At 43.7% G+C, this 20,092-nt stretch overlaps 1 protein-coding gene across 6 annotated transcripts in view; it reads left to right on the top strand.

The window, feature by feature from the left end:
* Positions 1-20,092, top strand: part of ATP9B (ATPase phospholipid transporting 9B (putative)) — a 313,691-nt gene that overhangs the window by 147,044 nt on the left and 146,555 nt on the right. For all 6 annotated transcript variants that reach the window (XM_075062887.1, XM_075062888.1, XM_075062889.1 and 3 more), the window contains one exon: positions 5,796-5,876. In XM_075062887.1, the coding sequence (XP_074918988.1) occupies positions 5,796-5,876 (81 nt within the window). The remainder of the gene's footprint in view (positions 1-5,795; positions 5,877-20,092) is intronic.

Here is a 20,092-nt window from a genome sequence, read left to right as displayed (position 1 = left end):
TAAAGGAGACAGGCTTCTTGGTATTGTGATGTAAAGAGATTGCATCAGTAACTCTCAGGTTAGCCCAGAGAGGAAAGTCTGAGTGGGAGACAGAGGGGGAAGGCAAGTGGGTTATTTTCCTTTGTTGTGAGACTGAGTCTCTGAGTCTTGGGGTCTCTCCAGGGAAGGTTTTGGGGAGACCAGAGGGAGCCAAAACCCTGGAATTTTTGGATGGTGGCAGCGAGATCAAATCTGAGCTGGTAATTAAGCTTAGAGAGGTTCATGCCAGCTTCTCAGGTTATGAACGCTAAGGTTCAAATCGGAGTAGGAAAGCTACGACAGCCTCACTTAAGTTGTAAGACTAAGGCCTTGGCTACACTTGCCAGTTACAGTGCAATAAAGCCTCCCAGAGCGCTGTACCTCATTCCCTGTCCACACTGGCAAGGCATGTACAGCACCGTCTCTCCACGGCTACAGCGCTGCTGGTACTCAACCTCCCTGAGAGGAATAACAGCTGTTGTGTATTGGCTGAGACGCTGCTGCTCCAGTGTAAATGGGGAGTAACGTTATGCACTGATTGACCTCCAGAAACTCCCCATAATCTTTTTAACTGAAGCGTCTTCTCTTGTTTTGTTGTGAACTCCGGAGGAGGAAGTGCCCTTTCAAAGCTCTGTTTTGAGGGCTGCTTATCAAAAAAACACAGCTACTGTTTGCTTTGAATGAGTACCCACAGCTAATGTTTGCTTGAAGAGAGGGGTTGGGGTCTGTTTTGGTGAGGGGCTGCTTATCTGGTCTATGAGAAAAAAACAGCTGCTGTTTGCTTTCAGTGAGTGAGAGGGGCTGGGGGAGTGAGGGGGGTCTGAACTTACAAGACAGCGTGCCGGCACACTCTCAGCACTCCAAAACCCCCGCTCTCTCTCCCCCCACGCTCCGTGTCACACTCCACCCCACCCCACCCCCCATTTGAAAAGCACGTTGCAGCCTCTTGAATGCTGGGATAGCTGCCCATAATGCACCGCTCCCAATGCAGCTGCAAATGTGGCCATGACAGTGCGCTGTCGACTGTCAGTGTGGACAGATTGCAGCGCTTTCCCTATTCAGCTGTACGAAGGCAGGTTTAACTCACAGCGCTGTACATCTGCAAGTGTAGCCATACCCTAACTGTGGACCGTGGCCGTCTTAAAAATTATCCTTGGTTGATAAACAGTCAGTTGGGATATGGAATTACATCCATACTGTTCATGTTAAATGCTTAATGTTGTACTGTGCATCTGATTGCAGCATAAATTTCCCTTGTTCGGAAAACAGAATTACTCAAGGAAGTTATTGGGTGCAACAGGTATGCCATTAAGGCAAACTCCCTCCCCCCCACTTACAAGCAACCTATCAAATAAAGTACTGTTTTGGTATCCTGTGTAAGTGTAAATGAGTATAAACATTCTAGCACTTAGAGAAAAGAGGCCACACTTGGAATACTCTGGAGGTTCTAGCTACCTCAGAATAAAAGGATATTAGAGACTTCTGTAGAAACTGGCCACAAAAGCATAGGGGATTTTAGGATCTTAATTCTTGAGAAAGATGAGAGAATTCATTTTTTGCAAAATGAAAATTAAGAAGGCTTCTGAAAGACAAAGATGCTCTTAGATCTCAAAAACAAAAAAGGGAGGCAAAATATAAGGTGAAGAGAATGAGAACTAAAGAACTTAGATAAATATTTATACAGAGTGGTTAAAATGTAATAAGCTACAAAGGGCATCATCAGTAGGGGCAATTAATAAAACCAGTAGAAGAACCATTTGGGATTAGGAAAGTATATTGTTGAACAAATGCTAATTTGCATGAGATGAATCTTCCCACTTCCATGCCTTCTCATGTTGTTTCTCAGCGAAGGTACTCTGGAAAGAAAGAGAGAATGTTTTTGCTTGACACACTTCAGTGACTGTTTTTATTGTGTATGGGTATGTGTGTGGTATTAGTTTTCTGCTGTACTATCCAGTTCTGAGACACTCTTATTTTCCAGTGTACAATAAAGCACATAATAGCCTGGATTATCTAAACTGTAGGTGTTAACAGATTGGGAAGAAGTAAATAATGAAGATATAGGACACCATGTGTATTAGTTTCCTATGAATTATTTCTCATGAAACTGATGAAAACTAACTTAATAGGACAAGAATGCGATGAGGGGAACGTGTGAAAAACGACAATAAATGGCTAATGGTTTAAGATGAAAAAAGATATTTTTCAAGTGTTAGTGTTGAAACCTGATTTACTTTTATAACACTTGTCAACAAAATAGTAGAATGATATATGGATATATAGTCGTGCAGAGTATGGAGTAAGATATATTTCTTAATTATAAAATAAAAAGGTCAGTTACAAATTAATTTGGTGACACGTAGATTTATGTATGGACGTACTTTTTCAGAATAAGATGGAAGCGAGTTTTATAAAATGCAAATGAGAGCTTAATGTGTGGATAATGAATGTACTTGTTTATCTAAAGAACTAAAAATATGGTAAAATGGCTATGGATCTCAGTATTTCACTATCAGAAGAATTACAATAACAGATGCTTCAGATATTAAGACATGATATTTAACTCTTAGGTTACCAAATTTGTGTTTTAGTAAACCCCCTTATATTCAAAGTGTCGGCATGGACAGATGATCGCTATGTGTAACTCTTCATAAATAAGACTCTTTCTACATTCAAGGTCAAATTGTGATAACGTGACCATGATGAAGGGTGTAAAAAATGCTTAATTCAACTTCTGAAGGTGGCACATCCCAGATATCACAAATGGAGTGCCACTGCCTTTATAGTCTGTTGCGCAGAGAAACCATGGCTAGTATGAAGGAGGTCTCTTTACTTCCATGCAGCTGATCAGCCAATGGAAAAAAAGGAAGTGAGAGGTGATGTGTGGTATGATAGTTCACTTAGGGAACAGATAGGCACTGTAGTGCAGTTTGTGATAGGGTGGACTCTTTCTGATGTCAAGTCCCCAGTCACTCTGGTTTCTTTACCCTTCAAATGTAGATGGACTCACTAAGTATCCACGGATGTTCTTGGTCCAATTCCAGTGAAATCTTCCTTGATCAGTTTTTGGTATTGAGTGTCCAGAATGCACTAAAAGTAGTACTGACAAGTGGTTAAAAAATTAATCACAATTAAACAATAATAGAAAACCATTTATTTAAATATTTTTGGATGTTTTCTACATTTTCAAATATATTGATTTCAATTACAACACAGTGTACAGTGCTCACTTTATATTTTTGATTACAAGTATTTGCACTGTAAAAAAACAAAAGAAATAGTATTTTTCAATTCACCTAATATAAGTATAAAATGTAGTTTCTTCATCAGAGCATAGCTCTTTTAAGACTTTTGAAAGCATGCTCCATACCTTGTCCCTCTCAGATTTTGGAAGGCACTTCAGATTCTTAAACCTTGGGTCGAGCGCTGTAGCTGTTTTTAAACTCTCCTATTGGTACCTTCTTTGCGTTTTGTCAAATCTCCAGTTAAAGTGTTCTTAAAATGAACAACATGTGCTGAGTCATCATCCGAGACTGCTATAACATGAAATATATGACAAAATGCAGGTAAAACAGCAGAGGACATACAAGTCTCCCCCAAGGAGTTCAGTCACAAATGTAATTAACACATTATTTTTTTAACGAGCATCATCAGCATGTCCTCTGGAATAGTGGCCAAAGCATGAAGGGACATACGAATGTTTAGCATATCTGACATGTAAATACCTTGCAGTGCTGGCTACAAAAATGCCATACAAATGCCTGTTCTCACTTTCTGGTGACATTGTAAATAAGAAGAGGGCAGCATTATCTCCTGTAAATGTAAACAAACTTGTTTGTCTTAGCGATTGGCTGAAGAAGAAGTAGAACTGAGTGGACGTGTAGGCTGTGAAGTTTTTCATTGTTTTGTTATTGAGTTATGTAACAAAAAAATCTACATTTGTAAGTTGCACTTTCACCACACAGAGATTGCACTACAGTGCTTGTAATGAGGTGAATTGAAAAAAAAATACCATTTCTTTTGTTCCTTTTGCAGTGCAAATATTTGTAATCAAGAATAATATACACTTTAATTTCAGTTATAACATAGAATACAATATATTTTGAAAATGTAAAAAAAATTCCAAAATATTTAATAAATTTCAATTGGTATTCTATTAACAGTGTGATTAAAACTGCGATTAATTGTGATTAATTTTTTTGAGTTAATCGCCTGAGTTAACTGCGATTAATCAACAGCCCTAACAAAAAGGTTTGTACCCACAACAGTGAGGAGAATTCCGCTAGGGTGTAACTTATTGTGTACGTGTCTGGCACGTCTGTTAGATTTTAGCCCATAGCATTTTTTTGTGATATGTTTAACTTTTGGATGAAGTTGTTAAGGCAGGGGTAGTTGGTAGGTTGACCGTGGGCCAAATCCAGACCTCCAGACGCTTTTTAACAGACCTCAAAATCTTTTTATTTACTTATTATCATTGCTTTTTTCTTATTATTGTCTCTGGAGTCTGGACCTTGAGTGTACCTTGACGAAGAAATTTGGATCTTGATCAAAAAATAGTTGGCTAACCTGTCTTAAAGGGATGATAGTGAAGGACATATCTTTCAGAATTATCAAAATCATTCTTTATTTTCTAATAACACCTTACAATCTCAAAATCCTTGGTTTTGTTTTTTTGCTTTTTTATATTTCTGGTTTTTAAATAGCCAAATTTTATCTTTTTTTAAATATACTTGTATAAAATTGTGTAAATTTTTTAGTTCTCTAGAAAGTTGCAGTCTTAATAGCTTTGGAGATTGAGAAGTCTTTTGTAAACAAAATAGGTACAGTTTATACAGTGACACTGAAAGACTCACTTGCCAGTGTGCCTTCCCCCCAGCTGGAGGGACCAGCTCAGCAGGATGACCATAGTTCAGTCTCCATGTCCATTTAGTTAATGGTTTATCTGCTGACACAGAGAGCAACATTGTTAATATAGCTTCCAACTCAACAAAGTAGTTAATTATGTGCCTAACTTTGAGCATGTGAGTAATCCCATCAATTTATCATGCTTCTGTTGCAGTTGATGGAATTTTTCACATCTACTACCGTGAGAGCAGGAGCAAATTCACTGCACCAGTTCTAAACTGGGGGTGGGGTGGTATTGATGTGGATGTCTGGACACTGGACTGAGACCACCAAACTAATTTCCCATAGGCCATTAAGTAAATCTAAGCTTTCTGTTACAGAATAGCTAGGGGAAAATCTTTTTTTTCCCCCTCTTTGTTGACTTTGGTCCTTTGACAGCACTTAACATTTATTCAGCTTCATTGTTTTCCCCTATATATTCACTCATTTTCTTCCTTGCTGAAAAAATGCCCATGATTGTCAACAAGGAGGCAGAAAACCCTTTTCATTGTTTTTAAAGGGAAAAAAAATCAGGAGATACAATTTTCATTTTAAATTAAGCTATTAAAACAAACCTCCAATAAACAAAATCCCTTTCACACTTAAGCTATAAATACAAAACAGTTCGATAGGTGGCATCTAGCATTTGTACAAACTTGATATTTTCGTTATGTTTTCTAGCACACAAACCCTGTATAATATGAGATGTACTGTAAGCAGGGTCTGATCCTATTCCTTACTTGAGTAAAATTCTCATTGACTTCACTGAAAAAAGAAATGTATTGATATTTTTAAAACATAAAAATGAACAGTTGCTTAGTTGTGTGTGTGTGTGTGTGTGTGTATATGCAATTAATCAATTGATGATTAAGTAAATGTATTATGTATTACAGGATCTTTTTTCAATCAGTGCTTATGTTTATGCTCAGAAGCCACAATTGGATATTCACAGTTTTGAAGGTACCTTCACACGGGTGAGTAATACCTACGAACATACCTATCTCTATCCCAACCCCTCTACTTTCCCCAGATGTGGAACCCAGTTTCAGTATCTAAACACAATTTATTCTTCTCTGAGTTTTAGATGAGCATTTGCTATGCCCTTGTTATAGAAGTATTTTGTATTAGCAATATTTTTGACAATAAATGGCAGGAGATTATATTAGCAAAGCCATGAAGGTTTTTTTTAAAGTAGAAACTAGAAATTGAGAACTTTATATTTCCAGATGTGGTAGTATTGTTGTAGAAATAGTTCAAAATAATATATTAGTGTTCATTTTACTTCCAACCACAAAATATATTGTCTAAAATACATATCACAGGCTGAGGTGAAATTGATCATTTAGACATTTGTCAGTAGTGTGAGGCAAAGCAGTTGCTAACTTTCCTACACTGAAGAGGCATGGTTTTAAATTCAGTGTAAATCATATCATATGCTGGCTATTGTGACTTCCATGTGAGAAGTTTGTATTTTCAAAATTCAGTGTGTTCCTAAAGGAATAAAAGGTAACTAGAAAGAGACCATATACACTTGACTTAGGCCCAAAATTACTCTGAAAAGAAACCTTCCAATATCTATCTCCAGAATTTTGTTTTTGTTTGGTCGGTTTGTTGCTTTTATTCTTTAATTTTAAAATAGACTTTGTTTAATTTTCTAAATTAAATTTATAACAGTAATTTGTTGTTCATAGGGGTTGTTTTTGTGGCTTGTTTTTTGTTGATAATGGGAAAGGGAAGGATGAGGATGTGAAGAGACTACACAATAACCATCAGGCTATTGTCTGTGAAAAGAAGCATAATGCAGGTAAACTTACCTGACCATTACCCTGCAGGAAAGGTCATAAATTCTTGTTAATCATTGATAATTCTTAGAAAATTGCAATAGGAAAATGAGTCTCAAGGCAGATAGTTGGACAGTGCCAGCTGAGGCCTGATTACCAATTCCATATTAAGAGAGCCAAAAGAAGCTGCTGAGAAAGCAGCGTAATTCCTTGAAGCCCTGTTCACTGGTATGCTGGTAAGTGCTACAAAACCTGCAGTGAGATGGAGTTATTGTTAAAAGTATGGAACTAAGGTAAAATAAATTGTAGGACTGTTTTAATTATCCCCAATCCAAGTATTATAAATGCAGGAAATTCAGATTTTAATATAAAATAAATCTGTTCATATTAACATATGGAAATGCCCAATCAGGTTAACCAAATCCTCTTAGCTCTGCCCAATAAAGATACAATTTGAGAGAGGTCAGAAGGAGAAAATGTCTGACATGTCTTTAAAACTTGGTTAAATCTAGTTCAAGAACACAAATACTAAAATGTCTTAATCGTGTTGTTTTTCATGAAGTCAGTAAGGGCAGAATGAAGGTTGTTTGGGTGCTGTAGTTGTGCATTTCCTTAACATGTTAACTTTTTTGCCCATATTTTGATTAGAAAAATGTAATCAAACCTTACTTTTTTTCATTAACATCCCTAAAAAATGCAGAGATAGATTGACATCTCTGCAAGGGTACTAAGGAAGAGTTTTATTTTATTATATTTTATTTTTAGGGTGCCTGTATGTGAAACAGTGGACTGAGATTCACTAATATTTCATACTGCATTTTTTGTCACATTGGTAGTATTAATGAAACAGAACATCAGGTTTTTAAAAGATATTTGTCTTTATATTGTTGTTCTTATTTGATGGAAGAGTAAATGCAAGGAAAATGTGGGGCGTTATTGTGTGTTTCTTGTGGTACAAGCAAGGCTCCAATTTTGGTATGGAAATTGATAGTGAATATCACAGCAAAGATTTAAGGAAAAAATAAATCACAATAATAAAACACTAGGTTTTTGCTACATCAACATACACAAGAGTATAAAGGGGGTTCTTAAAGATGGGGTGTGGAGAGAGGATGTTTGGAGACCAACAGGTGAGCCTGGCTCCACACTCCAGATACTGTGACCTAGTACGTGGGATTGGAACGTCACTCAGGTTTGTCCTGTCTGCCCCTCTGGAAGTAGAGGGTAAAACTGAACAAACCTGTGTGGTCTATGATGCTGTGCACCAGGTTACAATGCTACTCAGTTTGGTGGCCTAATCAAATGTGTTTTTATAGCCATGTCCAAGATTTTGCAGATTTTATTCAAATTCACAATTGCTGTGACTATGGTGACCAAATCATAACCTTAATTATAAATTCATCAACTGTTGTTCTAGGAGGTCCTATTTGTTAAACAGTGAGTATGAGTCATATAGGATTGTATAGTCATTGCCATCAATTTGTTGCTGCTTTTGCAATTGATCCAGGTGATTCAAATTGGTAATACATTGTAGCTCACTAATTTAAAATCACTGCTGCCAATTCTGGATACCCTCAGAGCTGGGATGTTGTAGCTCTTGACATATGTATATGGAGAATGATATATACCATATATAATTTGCATTGTTCACACAGTAAATGTGGCTGGCATTCAGCTTAACATTGCTACCAATTTCCTCAATAATGTCACTGTAGGCAGGTGGTGGTTGGACTAGCTTTGCGTGCTTAACCTTCTTTATAAGAAGTTGGTTCTTAAAGATTTAGTGTTAGGTAATCTTGTTCTTAGTGATCCCTGACGCTCTGACCTGGAGTTGAAGTTTCTTCTTCTTTCCTCCAATTCCTCTGATTCCAAGATATAATGGGATAAGGAAAACTACCTTTTATGCTTGATTCACTTTGTTCCCAAGATCATCTGTGTATGGCTCAGAACCTCCTTTTTATCAGTTAAATCTCCAGGATATTCTGGTAGAAACTGGACCAGATCCAGTTTGAACTTTGATCCAAAATCTCTGTCTGGTGACTTGCAGTATAGTACCATCTTGCACACCAGACTTGGGAATGCTCAGGGTATGTACAATGTCTTATTGAGAAGACATTTAAATACTTAGTGAGAAAACAGTATTCCCTGAAGTGAATGAGGTTTGTGATGTGGGTATCCAGCAAGGTCAATGACCCTCTGTCAGCTGCAGTTATTATTTTCCATAATTTGCTTATATTGTAAGAATGTGGTTTTGCTATTAGCACAGTTAGCATGCTTCTTGTGACTGGGCAAATCTATCTCCTAATCAAGGGAACCTCTATCTTTGGTCAGCCATGTTACAAGAGGGCTTAAATGATGGGTACTATACATCTTCCCACGTGTTCTTAAATCTCTACCTTCTTTGGACACAAATCTGGTGCTGAACAAACTGATGGAGCATCTTTGAAACACTTGGCAAATATCAGTCCTATTAGCTGTCTCTTTTGATAGCTGTTAAGTTAGCTACGGTAATGAGACTAGTCTGTAACCTAGTGGCCAATTCTCCATGTATGGAATTTTTCTTTCTTGCAGGTTAAATTGTGGCTTTGCCACAAGCACTGTGCATTGCCCCATGAGCAGACTAGATGGCTGTTTGTGACTAAGTCAGATTTTCCACAGCTCTAGGGAGAGTATACCCTGAGCCAGCCTGATAGCTGGTCCAGTATATTTCCCCTGGCATGCCAGCACAACTGCACTGGGAAGTGCAAAGAGGAGCTAAAGCTGCACCCAATACCCACCCCTGCTTACCTGCTCCCTGTCTATCCACTTAGAAGAGTGAGTAGTGGCTCTGTGGAAGTTGCTTTCCTTTTCCTTTCACAGATATCTATGATATAGGGAGTGTCTTACATGCCCCCACTGCTCCCTCTGCAAGAGCATATGGTACTGTGTACAACCTGACCCTTATGTGATGATGGAATTCCATCATAGTCTTTAACTTTCCCAGTGTTTTCACCTAAATGTCACACTTTTTACTAAGGGACAGTAAACGTGCTCTTTAGGTCTGATTGTACTGTGTTAAGTTGTATGAGATTAGGTTTTACAGGTTCAGAGAGACGATGATGCACTCGTTTGAGTCATCTTTTGCATTCGCTATGTCTGAGAGTTGTTCTTTGGGTTTAAGCCATGCAAAATGGGTTTTCTGTTGACTTCTCTATTGTCTTGTACATTAAATTTGGTCAATATCAGCAGCTGTTTAGGATAAATGAATTATTTTCATGATATTCAACAGATGGGGAACTCTCCTGATGATTTTGTTTGTCTTGTAAGTTAAAAAAGTTTCCTGTCTTGATACTCACATCCTGTACAATATCTTTCTAGTTCCTTATGGTGTTTCTTTCAATCTTTTCTCCAGTTGCATACTCCGCTGAAATTCCCTAAGAAAGGTATAACTGGACAGAGTTGATAATGGTGTACTCAGTTCTTGTTTCTCTGATCTCACAAGTACGTGTTCCCTTCAATCCACTGCATTCATATCTCTCAAATGTGAGGCAAGATTGTCATAGGTATCTTTCTATTGCCACTTGTTATGTGGGGCTTTCATGAATTGTACATTTTTGTTTTTAGGGTGAGGTTCATCTGGGACTCTGGGAAATCCACTCTTCTCCCTCAGAAGAACTTAATTGTAACGTGTGGGGAAAAAAATAATTCATTTCATGGATTGCTCTACTCATCCTCAAATTTTTATCCTCTTTAGCTAAGGTGTGGATTTTAAGATCCATTTATCTTTCCACTCCGTAATCGAGGTTAGAGTTTTGATTTTCAGTGTTGCTTATCCTGGCCTCTCCTTACCTGAGCATTATCCATAACTGTGCACTTTCACCTTTCTAACAGTAATACCTGTATACAGAGGTGATGCAAATTGTACATGTAGTCAAGTAATAGAATTGCACATGCAAACCTGAAAATCAGACCCTAAATGTTTCCTGGAGTTTTTCTTATACCTAGGTAAATAATGGCTCATTTTTGGACTTTGGGATGTGCAGTGCCTGGGGTAGAATGGGAGTGGTGAGGGAGAATCAAACTGGTTGGGTATGGAGCAAGCAGCAGTAGAGGAAAGGCAGTAAAATGGTCACAAGGCTGGAGAAGCATGTGGAAGCCAAGTGAGCTTCATCACCAATCAGTATCTTATAAGGAAGACATGAATGGAAGGGGGTTCAGCTGCCTTGACATAATATTGTGCTTGCAGCAGAAAAAAGTGGTTTAATAGGGTCACTTGTCAGCTAGAAGAGGCATCCTGTCTGTGGTGAAGAGAGGCCAGCGGACATGGGATGAGATTCTTCTTCTCAGTTGGCTTTATAAAATCCAGCTTTCCATGAACACTGCTCACCTTTTTATCTCTGCCCTCCACTTTTAAAACATGGGGAAAAAACTTTAAAAGGTACATATTAAATTTAGTCACTTAGAGAGCGAAGAGCTCTTGACAAAAGCCGCTGTATAATTGCTTGTGCATTTTCACGGCCATGTATCTACACTTTTCTTTTCTTCTGATGTTAGTATATTCAAAGTTTTACAAAAACAAAAGCACAAAAATATACTGCAAAGAAAAAAGCTACACTGGTGCAATGGCTTTTCTCCATCTCAAAATACAAGATTAACAGACTAAAAAATTAAACTGTATCAATATAATCTCCCTCTTTCTATTAAAATTCAGAATCCTTCTTCATCCTGTGGTCCACAGATCTGGTACAGATCTGACACTTCAGTCTGCTTGCAGCTTAGGGACAGAACTCAACCTGTCAGTCACTGATGGCAGGAGAATGCCTTGCCTCATCAAGTTGCCTCCATGTTTTTTGCCACCATAGTGGTTGTTAGGATGTCAAAGGCACTATCTTTCCAGATGGTGGCTGGGGAGCCTATGACCAAGCCCCCAGTTCTGGCTATATTGACTCAGAAGAAAAAGGTGAGGGAGAAGAGGGCCAGTGTGAACAGTGCCAGATCCGGTGTGTCAGACTTACTGGATCTGTCCAATTCAGATACATACTCTGCAGTTCTGACTGAAACCTAAATCAGTTCTGCATTTAGTTTCACAGTCCAGGGTTACAGAACTACGCCTCTCTTGATTCAGTAATGCTTAAGCCTGCAAGGTCAGCACCATTGTCTGTTGCAACTCCTGGGCGGTTTTCAGATCCAAAAAAGACTATTACTGTGACAGATGATGTTCATCATTCAGCATCTGTGTGTTCCTCTGATCCAAAAGAGAGACCATTGTGGGAGAGAAAGAGAAAGACTTTGTGGGTTCTGAGAGCTATATCCCTTTCTCTTGAAGAGAGTAGTAAAATAGAAGATATTGTGAGCCTTTCTCCAGATCCATCCTTGCCACCTCCTTCTAAGACTCCCACAAAATCATCAGGAGGATCCTCCTCACCTTTTATGTTGCCACATCCTCTGGTGCCATTACTATCTGCAGTGAGAACCATAGCAGATTTGAGATCAGATCTTCAGTTAGAAGAGGACAAAGGAAGAGTTAAAAGATCTGAACCATCCACATTTGTCACCCAAGTCCGGATTTTCTCTGTCTTCTGGACACTTTATGCCTCTTCCTGGGGATATAGTCTTGGATTCCAATTATTGGCGAGACTGGAAGTCCTGGGCTCTGTGGACTTACTGGACTCGAACACAGGAGTTTCTGAATCATCCAGTTTGTGGATGGAGAAGTGAATCTTCGGATATGATTCCATCAGATCCATCTGCAACTCAGTCAGTGGTCCCGTATGCTTTGTCTGAAGAAGAGGATGAGAAGTTTGGTCCTCTTTTTGAGCAAGGTCAATTTGATTCAGACTTAGATCCTGAATTGTAGCCTGATGAGCATGTAGGTGTTGCTTCAGCCTCTCAAGAAGCTTTGCAATTCCATGAACTAGTGGGTCACATTGCATTGACTTTGAACTTACTTTTGGTTACTGTGAAAGAGGCATCACATCCTGTATTTGATGTTCATAGTGCTCCTCCCAGGAATAGGATGCTGTTACCCATATTGGATGGTCTTTTGCAACCTGCTACAGCTGTTTTTGCTACCTCCTCTTCTTGCCAACCTGTCCCTAAGAAAGTGGACAAACTCTGTCAGATACCTCATGAGGGGATTGCATATTTTCATGCTCACTTCGTGCCAACTTCTTTGTTGGTTGCTGCAACTAGTAATAAGTTCAGGTCTGGTCAAGCCCATTCGGCTCCTGTGGCTAGTCAGGGGAAGATGGATACCCTTGGGAGAAAGGTATGCTCTTCTTCTCTTGGGATTAAGATAGCTAATTTACTAGGCAGTGATGGCCCGTTACCAATTCCATCTGTGGGAGAAGATGGCTTTGTTTGTACGCAAGTTACCAGTTATAAAAGAGGCTATGGTGCTCAAACTTGCTTAACATAGCACTGGATCTTCAGATGTCTTTGTCTTACAGAGGAGGTCAGTTATTGCAAGACCAGTCCTCCATCCAGGACCAGACAAGTTTAAAATGAATAATTGGATGAAGTGTTATTGCTCTCATGGACTCCAAAAGAGAAGTCAACAAATAGAACGAATTCTTCAGTCTGTACTACTGTGTTAAACCAATGAAACATAGCTTTGAGTCACCATAACCCTGGAGGATTTAATTGTGTTTATATGAGTGTCCAAGCAAATAGGTCAAGTCTGTGTGGTATATTGTTATTAACATGGTCAAAAAGAGGATGTTTTGTACAAATCTGAACGTTTAAAAGCTTCCTGAGGACATCAACCATATTTCAATCCTGCAAGTTCATAGAACAGGACCTTGGAACCTCATTCTGCTCCTTACAGCACTCCTCAGATTGAGCCCTTGCAGCAGGGGTCAATATATTTCATAGCCCTTGAAGTAGTTGTCTTGGTGGCTATTGTCAGATTTTATTTTTTTTTGAAGTTGGGAACTTTCTCTAGTGAGACCCAGTTTATACCTTTAATTCTCACAACTGTCATAGCATTCACTCCGTAAATATGTTCAAGAAATCTTCCTCCTTCAGGTAAGCATCAAAATTTAGTCCTTAAGAGCACTGACACTGCTGGGGCACAGTAGTCATGTATCCTGTATTGAAATCTCCTAGATGTCCATTAGTTCATCTAATTCTATATGTGGGTCCTCTAATCTTAGCTAATGCCATTTCCTTTGTTTTGACAAAAGTCTTCTCCACCCATAAAGGAAGATGGAAGAGATATTTATATGTAAAACTACTACCTTTTTGCTGCCTACATTTAAAGAATGATTCTACTTTCCACACTGTTATGTAAGTCCCATTGTAATAGATCAGTGAATCTTGGCATGAAAAATACGAAAGTTTATCTGTAGTTACCTGAACATTTCCTTTCTTCAGAAATTAAGTTCTGCAGATTGGGCCCACCATGGAGACAAATGGATCCTCCAGAATAGAAAAGTAAGTGGGTTTTAGCCCATGAAAGCTTATGCCCAAATAAATTTGTTAGTCTCTAAGGTGCCACTAGGACTCCTTGTTGTTTATTCAAGGATTTGTGTGTGTTGTCATTAGCAGGTGAAGTTTACCATGCTGCAGTAAGAGAAATTGTTGTGATTTTTGCCTCAAAATATATTTAATATGATCTTAGAATTTAAGAAAATAAACTTAAATTATTCTGGTTGTGGAAATTCTCAAATGGAGGAAATTTCAGGAGACAGGTCATTCCTCTGTTGCCAGTTACTGACTGGTTTGGTTCTGCCCTCAAGCTGCAAGCAGACTGGAATACCTATTCTTCTTCGAGTGATTGCTCATATCCATTCCAGTAGGTGTGCGCGCGCTGCGTGCACGTTCGTCGGAGCAACACTCGGTGGGCCGGCAGGGCGCCCCCTGGAGTGGCACCGCTATGGCGCCGGATATATACCCCTGCCGGCCCACTGCTCCTCAGTTCCTTCTTACCGCCCGTGTCGGTTGTTGGAACTGTGGACCGCAGTCTAACTGTTTCTCCACCTCCCTAGCAATTCACTCGTTTTCTCTTGAATTTTGTATATAGTTGAACTTTTAACAGTAGTTAGTAGTTAGTTATCGTTCTATTAGTAGTTTTTTGTAGATAGTTAGAAGGGATCGGGGGTTAGCCCCTTCCCCTACCCCGGTACCGGGCACATGCCCGGATCACCGGGCTTCAAACCGTGCGTGGCCTGTCGTAGGCCGATGCCCACAGGAGACCCCCACGACTCCTGCCTTAAGTGCTTGGGCGAATCTCATCTGACGGACAAGTGCCGGATCTGTAAGGCGTTCAAGCCCCGAACTAAAAAGGAGCGGGACATTCGCCTGAAACAGTTACTAATGGAGGCAGCGCTAACTCCTCCATCCTCGGCACCGTCTGTGGCACCGGGACCAAGCACCGCAACGCATACCTTCCGCGAAGACGCCGAGTCACCAATCTCCGGCACCAGCTTCTGCCCGGCACCGCTCGCTCTCGCCTCGGGGCAAGAAGTGCAAGCCTCCTGCGGCCGCTATATGCACACCGCAGTCAGAGCGCTTAGCCAAACCGGACCGCCCGGCGCTACCATCTTCCGCGGCACCGACGTCCGCCGCACTGTTGATTCCGGCCTCGGAAGAGCCATCAAATCCGGTGCCTACCAGCTCCCCGGCACGTGCCGCGGTTGAGCTCATCGTGCCTTCCACCCCGGAGGTGTTCTCCGCAGCACGAGACCTGATCGCCCTAACGGAGCCTGAGCTGCTTCGACCCCTGGCACCACCGGTGCGGGTCCCCCAGTCTATAGGCAAGCCGGCCCTTCTACAACCTTGTTCACCCGGCACCATGGAACTTCGTCGTTCCAGGTCCCACAGACGCTCACGGTCTCGCTGCCGATCCCGGTCCCGTGGCCACTCGAAGTCCCGGTACCGTTCCCCATCAAGGTACCGGTCGTACTCGCGGTACCGCTCGAGATCCCAGTTACCGTCCAGGCATTACCGGCACCGATCCAGATCTCGGCACCACTCACGGCACCGTACTTCCCGCAGCCGATCTCGGCACGGCGACTCCCGGCACCACACTGGTTGTAGGTCCCGGTCGCGCTCTCGGCACCGTCAGGACTCCCGGTGCCGCTCCCCAGCACTGCACAGGGACTGTTCCAGTGGCTGCAGAGACCTGCATCACACGGTCTCCGCTCCTCCATGGCCATCTCGTCAGCCATCGATCTCCTCCCATGCCGAGACGGCATCATACGGAGAGTCGGACAACCAGCAAGGTCCTCATCAGTGGCCCTTTTGGACCCCGTGGGCTTATCATCAGGGCCAAGGTGGCCACCATCCGCCGCCGCACTCCGTCCCGTCCGAACATCGGGCACCGGGGTCCACGGTGAGCAGACCCCCTCCAGCAGGGACCGAGTGCTCCCCTGCCCAGGGCTTGGAACAGTAAGAGCAGGCCCAGGACATCCCGCACGACCAGAAGTCTCTCCAAGACCCTTTGGTCCCTGGGGTCTCTTCCACTTCTTCCCCAGATGAGGCAGTGGCGGGGACAGCAACATCTGGACCGCCCCCAATCGACTTTAGGTCTCACCAGGACCTTCTCCGCCGCGTGGCTCTCAACATAAACTTACCCGTGGAGGAGGTTCCTGAGGTGGATGACCCAGTAGTCAGCATTCTCTTGACAGAGGCCCCAACGAGGGTGGCGCTCCCCTTTATCTGCTCCATACAGGCTTGGGCAGATACAATCTGGCAAAGCCCGGCATCGGTACCACCTACAGCCAAAGGGGTTGAGCGCAAATATATGGTCTCATCGAAAGGTTATGAATACCTTTGTGTACACCCTCCTCCTTGCTCGCTGGTGGTCCAATCCGTCAACGAACGGGAGCGCCATGGCCAACAAGCTCCTGCGCCCAAATCGAGGGAGGCCAGGCGCATCGACTTGTTAGGCAGGAAAATCTACTCTGCAGGAGGCCTCCAGCTCAGGGTGGCGAATCAGCAAGCCCTCCTGAGTAGATACAATTTTAACACCTGGGAGGCGGTAGGCAAATTCGTAGAGCTTGTCCCACAGGAATCCCGCCAAGAGTTCTCAGCTCTCCTGGAGGAAGGGAAAAAGGTTGCAAGGACCTCCCTCCAAGCCTCGCTGGACGCCGCTGACTCGGCCGCTAGAACTCTCGCCTCTGGGGTCGCTATGAGGCACATATCGTGGCTGCAAGCCTCAGGTCTACCACTGGAACTGCAGTATACGATACAGGACCTACCCTTTGACGGTCAGGGTCTGTTCTCCCAGAAGACAGACCCTCGCCTCCAAAGTCTGAAGGACAATCGCGTGATCATGCGTTCGCTGGGAATGCACACGCCGCAGACTCAGAGGCAGTCCTTCCAACCCCAACCCCAGCGACCCTACCCCCCACCTCGACTGAGACAGGACTTCTCCAGGAGGAGAGGCCGGATCTCTCATAGACGCCAGTCTGGTCCTCAAGGGGGTAACAACTCCGGTCCCACCAAACCACCAGTGGGACCGAAGCCAAACTTTTGAAGGTGCGCCCGAGAGCACTGTACCAATTTCCTCCCAGGATCCCATTCAGTTCGCCAACTGCCTCGCTGCATTCTTCCCTGCCTGGTCCCAGCTAACATTGGACCACTGGGTCCTCAACACGGTGGAATGTGGCTACCGTCATCAGTTTGTTTCGACCCCACCTTCCCATCCTCCCTCCTCGTCCATTTTCAGGGACCCCTCTCATGAACAACTCCTTCAGCAGGAAGTTTCGAGGCTCCTTGCGCTGGGAGCCATAGAGGAGGTTCCAGAGCTATTAAGGGGCAGAGGGTTCTATTCCAGATACTTCCTAATCCCCAAGGCGAAAGGGGGTCTCCGGCCCATTCTAGACCTGTGAGCTCTGAACAAGTTCATCAAGAAGCTCAGGTTCCGCATGGTGTCCCTGGGGAACATCATTCCTTCCCTGGATCCAGGAGATTGGTACGCTGCTCTCGACATGAGGGACGCATATTTACATATCGCGATTTACCCACTGCACAGAAGGTTTCTTCGCTTCATGGTAAATCGTCATCACTACCAATTTGTGGTCCTTCCCTTCGGCCTCTCCTCGGCCCCTCGGGTATTTACGAAGTGTATGGCGGTAGTCGCCGCCCACCTCCGTCATCGTCGAGTTCATGTTTTCCCATATCTCGACGACTGGCTGATTCGAGGGACTTCCGAGGCTCAGGTTACCGCTCCTGTAAATATCATCAAAGACCTGTTCTCATGTCTAGGTTTGATCATCGATCTAGACAAATCCATTCTACTTCCTACCCAGAGGATAGAATTCATAGGGGGCGATGCTGGACTCCACTCTTGCAACAGCCAGCTTGCCCCCACAGAGGTTCCAATCTATGATCTCCCTCATTCAGGGACTACGAGCCTTCCCAACAACCTCTGTCCGCACCATCCTCACTCTACTCGGTCACATGGCTGTGTGCACTTTCGTGACGAAGCACGCAAGGCTACGCGTGTGCCCTCTTCAGACCTGGCTTGCCTCGGTCTGCCGCCCGCGCAGGGATGCCCTAGACATGTTAATCACGATCCCGTCACACGTGCTGGGCTCCCTCAACTGGTGGTTGACTCCCTCTCTGGTGTGTGCCGGTCGACCGTTCCATCCGCCTCAGCCCTCGGTGTCTCTAACAACAGACACTTCCTCTCTGGGGTGGGGCGCACACTTGGGGCATCTTCGCACCCAAGGCCTTTGGTCCTTGCAGGAACTGAAGCTCCATATCAATGTCCACGAACTGAGAGCAGTCCGACTGGCGTGCCAAGCCTTCCGTCAACATCTGCAAGGCCGTTGTGTTGCGATTTTCACGGACAACACAATGGCCATGTATTACATAAACAAGCAAGGAGGGACACGATCTTCTCCCCTTCGCCAAGAAGCGATGCGGCTGTGGGACTTTTGTATAGCCCACTCGATAGACGTGGTAGCTTCCTTTCTCCCAGGGGTCCGGAACACTCTCGCGGACCGCCTGAGCCGATCCTTCCTGACCCACGAGTGGTCCATCCGTCAGGACATCCTACTTTCTGTTTTCCGGAAGTGGGGCTTTCCCCGAATAGACCTCTTTGCCTCCAAGGAGAACAGGAAGTGCCAGGTGTTCCGCTCCCTTCAGGGTCGCTCCCCGGGCTCTCTTTCGGACGCGTTCCTCATTCCCTGGAAAGGGGGTCTACTCTGCCTTTCCACCCTTTCCGTTAGTCCACAGAGTCCTGCTCAAGCTCCGCAGAGACAGGGCCAGGATGATCCTAATCGCTCCGGCATGGCCGAGGCAGCACTGGTACACCCTGCTGCTCGACCTGTCCCTAGCGTCTCCGATACCGCTACCACTTTGCCCGGATCTTATAACGCAGGACTTCGGCAGGCTTCACCACCCGGACCTTCAGTCCCTGCACCTAATAGCGTGGCTACTGTCTGGTTAAACCAATCTGAGCACCGCTGCTCCAGCCAGGTCCAACAGGTCCTTTTGGGGAGCAGGAAACCTTCCACGCGGGTGACATATCTCGCCAAGTGGAATCGGTTCTCTCATTGGTGTACACAGCGTTCCCTTGTTCCTGAAGCCGTTTCGGTTCCTGTGGTCTTGGACTATTTATTGTACCTCAAGGAGCAAGGCCTAGCACTATCCTCAATAAGGGTGCATCTAGCCGCAATCTCCACCTTCCATCCATCCTCGGAGAGTCGGGCAGTTCCACCTTTTCTCACCCAAGTCTAAGATTCCTTAAGGGATCGAGAGACTCTACCCCCGGTTAAGCCGCCTTCCTCCTGGATTAACCTTGTTGCTGTCTAGCTCAGGCCCCTCCCTCGAGCCATTTAGCACTGCTCGTTGCTCTCCGTCTTGGAAGACGCCTTCCTGGTACTATCATCGGCAGACGGGTTTCTGAGCTCCATGCTTTGTGGCTAGACTCCCTAACACTACTTCACAAAATAAGGTGCAGCTACGACCACACCACGCTTTTCCTCCAAAGTGGTCTCTGCTTCCATAGTAACCAAGACAGTTTCTACCGTCTTCTCCCCAAGTCGCATGATTGCGCAGGGACCGAGCTGACATCTGGATTCGCCGGGCATCGCTCTCTACATCCAGAGGACTAAATCTTTAGATGCTCGCCCCAGCTATTATGCAGTAGCGGAGCGTAGAAAGTATGCCCATTTCTTCCCAAGGCCTCACAGGTGACGTTGTACTCGGACCGTGCTATGACTTGGCTCACGCCCAATTGGCCACCTCACCGCCCTCTACTCGGCCAACTCTCCCCTCTTCCTGGCCACGTTCATCCAGGAGATATGCCGCACTACACTGTCGCGTGCAATTACTTTACATCTCACTACGCGTGGTTGCAACATCAAGAAAGACGATGCCACTTGCTCAGCGATCTTATTCCGCAAGTTTCGCTCCGACCCACCAGCCTAGGAAGGCTTGGAACACCTACGGAAGGATATAAAGCAATCATCTCAAAG

The sequence above is a fragment of the Chelonoidis abingdonii genome, chromosome 2, assembly GCF_003597395.2.
Source record: "Chelonoidis abingdonii isolate Lonesome George chromosome 2, CheloAbing_2.0, whole genome shotgun sequence".
In the NCBI taxonomy this organism is placed as follows: domain Eukaryota; kingdom Metazoa; phylum Chordata; order Testudines; family Testudinidae; genus Chelonoidis; species Chelonoidis abingdonii.
This window is presented reverse-complemented; position numbering and strand designations above follow the sequence as displayed.